This window comes from Cyprinus carpio, chromosome B20, assembly GCF_018340385.1.
Source record: "Cyprinus carpio isolate SPL01 chromosome B20, ASM1834038v1, whole genome shotgun sequence".
Taxonomy (NCBI): Eukaryota; Metazoa; Chordata; class Actinopteri; order Cypriniformes; family Cyprinidae; genus Cyprinus; species Cyprinus carpio.
Window position 1 is genome coordinate 10,444,166 of NC_056616.1, and position 12,352 is coordinate 10,456,517.

General features: G+C 33.4%; 1 protein-coding gene across 1 annotated transcript in view; it reads right to left on the reverse strand.

Annotated features, from left to right (window-relative positions):
* LOC109044815 (tensin-3-like) overlaps nt 1-12,352 on the reverse strand; it is a 45,635-nt gene that overhangs the window by 7,376 nt on the left and 25,907 nt on the right. Inside the window, exon 17 of the mRNA XM_042746731.1 lies at nt 1,174-1,330. Coding sequence (XP_042602665.1) covers nt 1,174-1,330 — 157 coding nt within the window. The remainder of the gene's footprint in view (nt 1-1,173; nt 1,331-12,352) is intronic.

Here is a 12,352-nt window from a genome sequence, read left to right on the forward strand (position 1 = left end):
AGAAAACAGCACAGGAGTTATCCTACATATCCTGTGCATAGACAAACACACCCCACCATGTGTTTATACATTGTTAAATATAGACTAGATACACAATAGACCACACAAGTAGCCTGTTGTTATTGAAAAGCCAGGATTTACTTCAATTGGGTGAGAGAGGTTTTGACTAACCTCTAGGAATGCAATAATAATACAATTTTGGCAGATACTATGAATTAGTCAAAAATTATTACTATATATTATATGTAATTATATAAAATGATAAGATATATATATAAGAATTGTGTATTAAATTAAGATTGAAGATTTGTATAATATATATTTATATACAATTTATTTATTTATTTTAAAGAATTCTCTTATGCTCACAAAGTCTGCATTTATTTGATCAAAAATACTAATATAATGTTGTGAAATATTGTTACAATTTAAAGAACCAATTTCTATTTGAAAATATTTAAAAAATTAATTTATTCATGTAAGGCAAATTTAATTTTTCAGCAGCCATAAATCCAGTCTTCAATGTCACATGATCCTTTGGGAATAATCCTAATATATTGATTTGGTGCTCAAGAAACTTTTTTAATCATTATCAGTGTTTAAAACAGTTAATATTTTGTTTAATATTGCTTAATATTTTTGTGGAAACAGATTTATTTATTTTTTTTCAAGATTCTACAATGAATAGAAACTTCAAACAAATAGCATTTATTTTAAATAGATTTTTTTTAAACATTATAAATGTCACTTTTGATCATCCAGTGTGTCCCTAATGAATAAAATTAAGTATTAATTTTTTGAAGAAAAAAAAAACGTATTAAAAAAAATTGTGTATGTATTTAAATATCTAAAATGTACACACACATACACATTTTTTTTTTTTTTTAAATTAATAACTAAAAACTAAAATCAGTAATTTTAAATACTACAAGTGGATTCAGGCATCACAATATTATAATGTACGGAAATGGATGAAAAAATGGATGTTCATTTTAATATTTGCTAAAGATTACATTTCACAGTATTATTAAATTAAATGTGCATTTTAAAAGATTTAATGAGTGTTTGATGATGACAAATGTAATCTAAATGTGAAATTGGGAAAAAACAATATTGATTGACTGATATTGCAACAATATATTGAGCATCCCTATTATGATTGACAGACAGTACCTGTCTGTGTTGACCAATGGGCTGGGGGTGGACATAGAGTGCATAGATCCAAACATCCTCTGACAGGAGGCAGGACTTCCTGTGACATCAGAATGGAAGAGCTCTCCGTCGGATGACATAGATGTATGTGTCATGCTGTCCACGTATCCTCGCGACTCTGAAAGGAAATACACAACAGGATTTTTAAGACCTGAACACATACCCACACACCTTCAACCAATTACTCTGGAAGATTCCATTCAGTATGAGCAATGTCTTATTACACACCCACAAAATATTTGAAGACCTGCTCTGTGCAACCTGCTACTAGTTGCCAAATCCAGGTAATAAATCAAGTGGTATTATTGGATAGATCATTGTAAGTGAGTTGGGCTTGTGGGTTTGGCAGGAGCCCATACACACGCATTCTTCAGATTGTGCACATAACAAACCACAGGGGAGGGACCCTGGAGGAATGTCTCTCTGTTTGTCTCTCACTCCCTCCCTCCTTCCCTGTCTGGAAACTGGCTGGATATAATCAAATTAATTTTGTGGTCTATCCTCTATGACCTTTGAAAACTTGCCTGCAATTAAATGTGAGAACAAAAATCTATAGCTTTAAGCAGCATTTAGCATTAGTCATCTTCTTATAATAATAACTGTTTGAATGAAATTGACAGTCTTTAAAAAATCCATTCTGTAAACTGGGCATTCAGACAAAAAAAAAAATAATCTGCATGCATGCATGCAATAAATAAATAAATAAATAATTTAATAATAAATAAAAAAAAGACACATTTTTAATCTCAACAAATTTTGTAACCTCATAAAGCTATCTAAAAAAAAAGTAGATCATTTTAATGAGCATTTCATGATTTGAGAATTGTCCAGTGTGACTAACAACTGTAGAGACAAATATATATATATATATATATATATATATATATATATATATATATATATATATATATATATATATATATATATATATGATGAAACTTCTTGGACCTTGAGGCAAATTTGTCCCTCATGATGAAAGGGACTCACGTTTGTAATTTTAAGTCGTATAACTCCAAGAGAGAAACAAGGATGATGTTTAGAGTATTGCTTATTTAACCAAAAGTCCCAAGTAACCATTCATTCCATAATGATAGAAAATGCAATTAGCTACACACCTTAATGTTGGATGACCCATGAATGTTTTCCTTCAGAAGACAATTACTAATCAAACATATGCCATAACATGATAGTAGCTTCTTCTCTAGCCATGACTTCACCCCAACCACATCATGTGAGAGGTTGTCAAGGAGATGTTGTCTTTGAAAATGTAATATATAAAACCATAAACACACAAATAACATCTGGAGGCAGAAGAGTCTAAAGTGTTCCCAAAAATAGATCTTGTGACCCACCCAAAAAACCCTGAAACTCATTCCCAAGACACACAGGAATCCCAAAACTGCTTCCCAGAGATTCATCTGGTCTGCTTCTCACCAGCACATGTTGTGATTTGGATGCAGGTGGTCAGCATGGGATGCTGGTTTGCTGGTGTCCCACCAGGCTTCTTAACTAACCAGCACCCCATTATGGGACTCACAGCTGAAAATGCCCTACCTAACTTAAAATTGCAATAGTTCCTGACTTCAGTGTGCTACTTATGAATGTTTTGTTGTTTTTTGAGTGAGGTCCTTTTTTGATTTTGTTTCAATCATCCAGAGTTGATAATGTTAAAGTTATGTTAAAGTTATAGACACTGAAGTGCCTTTTTTATTTTTATTTCATTTAAAGATACATGAAATCAGTCCTGGAGCAACCAGAAACTTAATGGGTTGAAAGACACATGTCTCATAAGTTTCTATTTCAGTCTGAAAAACATACCATGAAAAATTAGATTTCCGCAACCATTTTTCTGAGACTATGTCTAGTCCACAACACCCCCGCCCCCCATTAACCAAATGTATTGGGTTCTACAAACTATTTTAGTCATTAAACATACCACTGCATAGTTTTTAAGTGATTTATTTGAGCATTAGAAAAATACAATAAGAATAATTTGAGTAATAAAAAAAGAAAAAAATGAACTATGTATGCCAAATACAGTACATCCTAAGAGGTTATACAGATGGTAATCATACAGATGTGCCATATAGTCAGTAATCACACTCTATTCATACAGACCGCATTCACACTGATAGCTGTGATTAAACAGTAATCACACGCTGATGTGCCCTCAAACAGATGGTAATCATGCAGATACAGCCACATCCCCCACAAAACACACACACACATATATATGAAAAATGTTGAAGAAAAAAAAAAGAAAGAATTATTTGTGCAAAAACCCGTTCACTAAGTTACGCCCCCATCAGATGAAAGTTGCGTCTCATTACGCATCACAAGCCGTCACGAGAGAGCGCCAGAATTCAAATAAACAATATCCCACGTATCTTTGACTTTTATTTTAGTGGATGGTCTCATTCTGTTTGTGACACTGTATGCTACAAAAACATGCTGTTTTTTACTACCAAGATGCAGTTTTTTTGAGTGTAGGTTATTCTATAACAGATACAAACAATACTGTCCCTTAAGAACTGAGACGTAAACAAAGGAAATACCATCCATATTATGAAAGTGAAAAGTGAAAGTAAAAGTCGTGAAATTTGCCAAGTATGGTAATCCATACTCTGAATTGGTGCTTTGCATTTAACCCATCCAAGTGCACACACACAGCAGTGAGAAGTGAACACACCATGAACACACACCCGGAGCAGTGGGCAGCTATATATCCAGTGCCCGGGGAGCAACTGAGGGTTCAGTGCCTTGCTCAAGGGCCCTTCAGGCATGGGTATTGAGGGTGGAAGAGAGTGCTGTTCATTCACTCCCCACCCAACGACAACTCCTGCCAGCACCGAGACTCGAACTTGCGACCTTCTGGTTACAAGTCCAATTCTCTAGCCATTAGGCCACTGCTGCCCCCTTATTATATATTATAACGTTATTGCTTCGTTGGACTAAAAGTGCTCTATGAGATGTTGTTCAGTGGACCCTTACCTTTCTAACTAAACCGGGATTTACAGCTGTGGATGTGTTTATGACTCGTTATTACAGCGAATCTGGTATGTACTGTGTTTTGATTATGCATGTTTTTATGTGTACTGCTTACACAAATTTAGCAAATACATTCCTTATAAGCTTTCCATTAAAAAACAGCAATCTGTTGTCGATGCTTGAGGCTTAGACCTTTATAACGATATTTAGTTTGTAAAGATTAATATTGTCCTATTTAATTTAATCTATCCGTAAGCATTGAAACGTGCAAACAAAGAGAGTTCTGTGCACCAGCATCCAGGTGCGAGTTAACAGGTTTAACTAGCTTAACCAGCAATGCTTACTTTTTCAATCAGCTTCTTCTGAAAGACCCATGTTGGTCCACCAACCTCACACTGCTACTGAAAAACTCAACTTCACTGATCCACCAGCTAAATCAGCAAAAAACAAAAAACAAAACAAAAAAAACCCAGCATAAACCAGCCTGGACTTGCACTGAAGTTCATTTAAGTCAATAAATGGATTCAAATGAAGCAGAAAGGCATCCAAACATAATTCTCCTGGAACCAACGGCATCAACAGATGTTAGGGTCACATGAGGATTGCAGCCAAGAGGGCAATGATCTGCTGAACTATACCGGCCCTTCAAAGAGAAAAGTAGATCTGGATGACCCTTCGAGGTCTGAGGGTCTAATAAGAAATGTATTACATGCCAAAAATGAAACAGCACTGAAATGAAGACATCAGATGATACAGTTCTGTTTTGAAACTTACACTTTAAGTATCAAAACACAGCAAAATATGAATGCAGATACTTCTGGCTAAGTTGGAGACCATCTCTGTGATGAAAAGGAGAAGGTACAAAATGCAACAAAACAGTGTTTTAAATATCCAAACTATTTACATATGACCTCACGTGCCTCTCACTTAAAGAAAGTGTCTAATTTAATATAAGATGTTGTATTATTTTTTATATATTTTCTTAAGTGTTACTATTTTTATTGTAATTATTTAAGGACAAAATATTTAATAGTAAATGCTTTTTATTTTTGTAATATTTTTTTTTTACTTTTATATTTAAAGGAAACTATTTAATATTAGATGCGGCATCATTTTTATACAGTTTTAATTCAGCTTTCTAATGGAGCTGTTTAATGCTTGATGCTATAAACTGGTCATCATTTCTTTTAGTTTTTTCCACAATTTTAAAATCAATAATAACTGCAGTTCACTTAAATATTATGTAACTTAACAAATTAAAAAAAAAAAAAAAAAAAAAAGTTACCAGTGTTATCATCATTAATTAAAACCATAACAAAAGTAATGTATATATATAGTTATTTTTATTATTATTGCCAAGTTTTTTATGTTTTCTCACAATTTTAAATAACTTAGCTTTTTTTGCAGGTCACTTAAATAGTTGCAATTCAGCAAATTAATTTAAAAAATGTACCAGGTTTACCATCATTAACTAAAACCATAAAACCGTTTTGTACTTTGTGAAAATAAAATAAAATAAACAACACACACACACACACACACACACACACAGTATATATATATACATACATATATATATATACACACATATATATACATACACACACACACACACACACACACATATATATATTTATATATATATATTGTTTAACGTTTTTGCTATTTCTATTAGTTTTTTCATGTCTAGTTTTTATTACTATTTTATTTTATTAGTTTATTTATTATTCAACTAAAAACAGTTTTAGTAATTGAAAATATTAACTAAAAACAAAAGTACTAATATTCCAAATGACTGAGTTCATAACTATATAAAAAAAAAGTGTAAAAGTGTATCAGACTGTTTTACATTAAATGCAGTTACGCAGAAAATACAGTATAACCGTTATCAATATTTGCATGTCATATCAACATCTTACAGAGTTTGGAAATGGGCTGGCAAATGAAAGAGAAGGACGATAAATGTGTGTGTAAGCGTGTTTGTGTGCATGTCTGCTCAGACCAGGTCTTTCAGGATTAAATCTCCCGCATGCCAGCGAGACAAAGGACGACTTCAGTTTTACGGACTTAACAAACTCGCCATTCAAAGGAGGAATGCATGCGCACACACGCAGTGAGCCAAGTTGAAAAATGTCCAGCTGTTGTGATCAAAGCTGCAAAGCTGAGCAGCATAGAGAATATGTGGAGGGGAAAATAAAAAGAGAGAATTCAACACAGGAGAATTAAATACTTTCCAGTCAAAGGCATTACTCCAATGCTATGATACATGGTCTAAAATATGTCTGCAATAAGATTTAGCTCTAGTTTGAGTTACATATCTGACACCTGGGCTTCCTCTCAAACGTCAGCTTCATTCATGACCAAATACACACAGCTTCTTGTCTGTATTAAAGACTCATCCGCAGACTCATCCTCGACCAAACTAACACTTTTTCACTGCATAGGTATTCAGCACACTAAAAAGCTATGGAACCTGTTTTTGGTCTTTATAAGGCAATATACACACTCAACATATATATATATATATATATATTATATATATATATATATATATATATAGATATATATATATATATATATATATATATATATATATATATATATATATATATTATATATATAATTTTATTATATGTGTTTTTTATAATATTTTATTATTTAAAATATTTTTAAGCTTATCTTTATAATCTTATTATTTCGGCAAAACTCATTTGTTATTGGATATTTATTTTTTTAATGTAATTTTTTATTGACTTTAAATTGAATTATTTAGAGGATTTAATAATAAGAATTTAATATTTTTTTTTACGTTTATTAATTTATAATGTAATTATTTCAGGGAAAAACATTTTATATTAGATGTTTATTATTTTAAAATGTTATTATTTTATTAGTGTAATTATTTAAGGGAAACTGTTACATTTAAGATGGTGGACAATTTTTTTTTAATTCAATTGTGTAGTCAATGTGTTAAAACTTAGATGCTATAACTGGATTAATAATTTCTTTTTTTTTTCTCAACATGTTAGCTCTTTCACTTTTAAGCATTTTACTTAAATAGTTTAAGTATTAAAAGTGTATGTATATATAAGAAATTGACAGAATTAACAAATATTATATGTATTTGCATATGTTGAACTGAAAAGGCTCTCATTAAGTTTTGCTTACAAAGCCAGCAGTATTTTCTATGCATGTAGAGCAGAAGTCACTTTCCTTTGTACACATTTATATTTTTGTAATCGAAGCACTATTTACTAAATATGCTACAGTTTATTCAGTGTTTTGTTGTTCTAATCAATGTTGCCCTTGTTCCTATTTTTCGTCAAAAGTCTTTCGTCTTCTACCCTGGCAAAAGACCAGTAATAAACAAACCAAACTGTTTGTTTTGGGTCATTTGAATGCGTGTTGTTCAAACTTAAACTCAAATCAGATGGAATTTCAGCTCAAACTGATCCGAGATTCATACTACGATTACATAACACATTCTTCCCAATCCACATTCATTTGGACACAGGCCCAAACAAGACTGTCTTTTGTCCAGAGACAGAGAGTAAAATAGTGTCCACTGTCTCCACTCCACCTCCATCAGAGAGCTCAAACATCCACTCACAACAAGAGCATCCATCTCTTTTTGTTTTAGTACCATCCATGGATGCTTGATAAATCTGCCTGGCCAGATGAGAAAGTGTCAAAGCCTAAATCACCAATCTGAGGTGCCTTACGGGACAAATCAAGTGTAAATGAGCTTTAGAAAAGAGTGAAAGCAAGATGTTTTCCACAAAACACCGCACTGGTGAAGAGGTGATCTGCTGAGTGTGTAAGAAAGCACATGAGGAATGCCAAACACTGACAGAACCAACAAAATATAGAGCAGTTTAAGCACAAACACAACTTCACTGATGTGTTTGTTTTTATCAGTGAAGTTCTGGCCATGTAAATAACTCATTCAGATCTGCAGACAAAGTGCCCAAGTCTAAAAGCCAGCTGAAACAGGAAACATTCACATATAAACAAACCAAAAGTGCCTACCACACACACACACACACACACACACACCACATATATACATAAACGTCCTCTCCAAACCACAGACCCTGGCCTTTTTGCCATCTCAGCAAATCAAGCTTGTACTAGTGAACACATTACACTATTAAAATATTTTAAATCATTATTTATGTCTCGTTACCCAATAAAAATCTAAACATTCTCAAAACAAGACATGTTCATTTTTAAAAATAACTTACACAATTGTATGAGAAATTGTACAAGACCTAATTTTAAAGAATGTAATAAATATGTATAGAATGTATAAATAATCAATATAATTTAAAAAAGATGAATTTATATGGAATTCTGTCTCACAGTTTTAATGACTGAGGAAAGAAAAATCTAAATTGTGAGAGATGTTAATTCAAAATGTGGAGGAAAAAACTCTGAGATAAAATCTGAGATTTAAAAAAAAAGCTATTACTTTTTTGATTATATATATATATATATATATATATTTTTTGATTATATATTATATATATATATATATATATATATATATATATGGCAGAAATAAACCAAAATATGACCTACACTCTTAAAAAAAAAAAAAAAGAAAAAGGGATTGTTTTTTTTAACCCCAAATGGGACATTTTTATTATTTTTACTCAGGTGCTGGGTATTGACGGTTTTTGTTTTATTTATGTTAAGAATAAATGTCATTAAATTTAATATATGCTCAAAACAAGAGAAATTAATATTAAGGATACGTTCTCAAAAACAAGTCTTCATGTCATACAAAATTGTCCAAGAGAAGAGAAGAGAAGAGAAGAGAAGAGAAGAGAAGAGAAGAGAAGAGAAGAGAAGAGAAGAGAAGAGAAGAGAAGAGAAGAGAAGAGAAGAGAAGAGAAGAGTCTTGTCCATGGTGAGGGGGTGTTTACACAGACTTCATGCTGACAAGAAGACAATTCAAGTCTGCCAGAGATGGCTGGAGCAAATGGCTGATGTATTAGCATACAAACACACAGGCAAATGCTCGCACACATGCAAAAACACAAGCACAACTCAAAAAGTTGGGTCAATATGACACAAAATCTTTCCCCGCATACCTAGAGAAGCAGTCATGCTGAAGTAGTCCTCAACAGAGACTTATCCACAGAAGATAAGTTAGACTTTCCGGCCACTGCTGTGTTCTGACGCTCCTGCACGCTTACTTTGTCTCCCAGTGTCAGTCTTTCAGGGCCCCAGTCTGTAACGTCTACTTTGTCACTTATTCCACCTCACATTCACTCTCTCTCTCTCTCTGCTTCCCGGCACAAACACTGGCCACGGGCGGCACGTCACACAGTTGCTGTTCTGTCTAACTCTGTCCCCTTCTTCTCTCTCTCTACTCATTTGTGTCTAGCCTGAATGAAGTCATTGAGTTTTTGAGATTCTGTTAAACCCCAGATGGAAAACTACTTCATTCTTCCAGCAGGACTGTGCCACTGGTTGACTGACTCCTGCTTTGAGGAGGGGAGGAGGGAAGGAAGGGGGAGGGCTGAAGGAGAAGGAATAGGGAGGGAGGATGACTGCCCCCAACTGGCATGAGGCAGAAAGGCAGTGAAAGACCCCCATGGCTTCATTACCATATGAGTTCATGAGTGCTCTCCTGCCTTTGATAGGCCATTCAAGCATTGTTCTCCGTAGACTCTCACAGTCTGTTTCACCTAACCAAACGGCAGCACCGGGGTCAGGGGTGAGGATGGCCTTTTATGGACACCACTATGGTTTTCACCATGTGCTGCTGCTCGCAACATCTGCTTCTATGAAAAAACAGACATTGTCTTAAGCAGTATTTCTTAAGCAGCATTTTGGTCACTTTTGAGACTCCAGAGAAAACCTGCTTTAAAATTTAAACAAACAAAAAAACAAACTAGCTAACTAAACTAAACTAAACTAAACTAAACTAAACTAAACTAAACTAAACTAAACTAAACTAAACTAAACTAAACTAAAATGGTGGTCCCAGACTTTTATTTATCTTGTTTAAAAAAGTTCACACATTTTTTTTTTACAATACCGTTTCATTATTTGGGGTCAATAAGATTTTAGCAAGGATGCATTAAATTGATCAAAAGTAATTCTAAAGATTTATACACTGTTACAAAAATTCTATATCTCAAAAAAAAAAAAAAAAAAAAAAAAAACTAAACTCTACAATTTTAAATAAATTCTGTTCTTTTAAACGTTCTATTCATCTCAGAATCCTGAAAAAAATGATCATGGTTTCCACAAACCTATTAAGAAACACAACTGTTTACAACATTGATAATAATGAGAAACGTTTCTTAGGGTGCTTTCACACTAGCACTTTTGGTGCGCACCCGGGTTCGATTGACGTCAGAGTTCGGTTCGTTTGGATGATGTGAACGCTGTCTTCCGAACTCGGGTGGGCACCCGAGAACCGTACCCGAGTCCGCTTAAAAAAAGGGGATGGGGTACGGTTCATGTGCACTCTGGTATGGTTCGCTGCTGATGTGAACGCAATCGTACCAAATCGTGGAAGTGAACCACTATTAATGACATATTATTTAATAAAAATGTGTGTTTGTGTTTCACTCACTTTCCAGATGAGCGTGATTGACGCGCTGCAAGCAGAGAGCTGTATATCTCATTTCTGTTTGCCTTCATCGTTCTTTAGAGCATTTGCAGTACGTTCGTAAGACAGACGTAAGTGCCTTTATGTATTGTTTCTTTTTGAATTAAACGAACGGTTCAAAAACGTAAATATATAAAAGTGCAGAGAGTAATGTGACGCATTTGCTGCCTTCTCCTGCGCCGTCGTTACTAAGCAACAGGGTAAACAGCTGCTGGCTTGATGACACAAACAAACCGCGATCGGACTCAAATATTATAATATGAACACAGTCCAGCGGGGGCAGGGGGAGGGGGGAGCAATCGAACTCGGACCAGGCAAGCGTACCAACTGTGAAAGCACCCTAAAGCACCAAAGTAGCATATAGAATAATAAGAATGATCATGTGACACTGAAGACTGGAGTAATGGCTGCTGAAAATTCAGCCTTGCCATAAATAAATTACATTTGAAGTTATATTAAAATAGAAAACTTTAAATTGTAATAATATTTTACAACATTACTGTAATTTTGATCAAATAAATGCAATTGGTGGGAATAAGACACTTTTAAAAATGTTTAAAAAAAAACATTAAAAAACTTACAGACCCCAAACCTTTTAACAGTAGTGTATATAAAAATAAATAAATTAGTTGAAAAATAAATAAATAATGGACAAACTTCACAACTAATTTTAACTCTATAACTAAGTTCAATTACATAGAAAAAAATATTTATCTAAAGATTGTTGTTATGAAAATGATATTTTTCATGTCCCTGCTTTATCAGACTGTAATGTCCCTGACATGACCTCAGCCACTGTAGCACATAAATTTATTTAAAGGGGCCATGATTTACCCTTCCTTCCCCCTAAAATGTCTGTGTAAATATTTCCATTTGTCTGTCAGTAAGAGCTTGGCTGTGAGACCTTTTATTTTCTCCTATTTATTTAGACACTAAAATATAGATTGACTGATGTTACATAACCTCCAAATCTTCCCACATCAGGAAATTAAAATATACAAGACATCCTCCCCTCCTCTGACCCAAACTTGCTGGAGGCAGGATGTGTTAAACGTTGTATAAAGAAACAAAACTTTTTTCATTATCACTTTGTTTATTGTTTTCCATTTAAAATCATGCAATGCTGGAAATTGGACTATAAGACATTCAATGCTATGACTGCAGTTTGTAGTTGTTTGAGAATGTTTTTATATCTATCGATGTATTTATTCTGTAAAAAGTAAAATATAAAAAGTAAAATATCTTTTGGATCTGTGAATCATGCTGTAATATAATGTGATATAACATGGTCTTTCTTGTTCTTCCAATCTATCATTATTCCCATATTTTCCTGTGCCTCCTCATTAAGATGTAATCAGGCAATAGTATTTCCCCATAAAAGTTACATAACTGACCGATGGAATGATTTTTTATGAGTGCAAAATAAATATTTGGGTTTTTGCAAATGTGCTGATGTTTTTGACTATAATGATTTTGAAATGAATTCAAATATGAATTTGACTACTAAATAAGGAAATCAAGAAA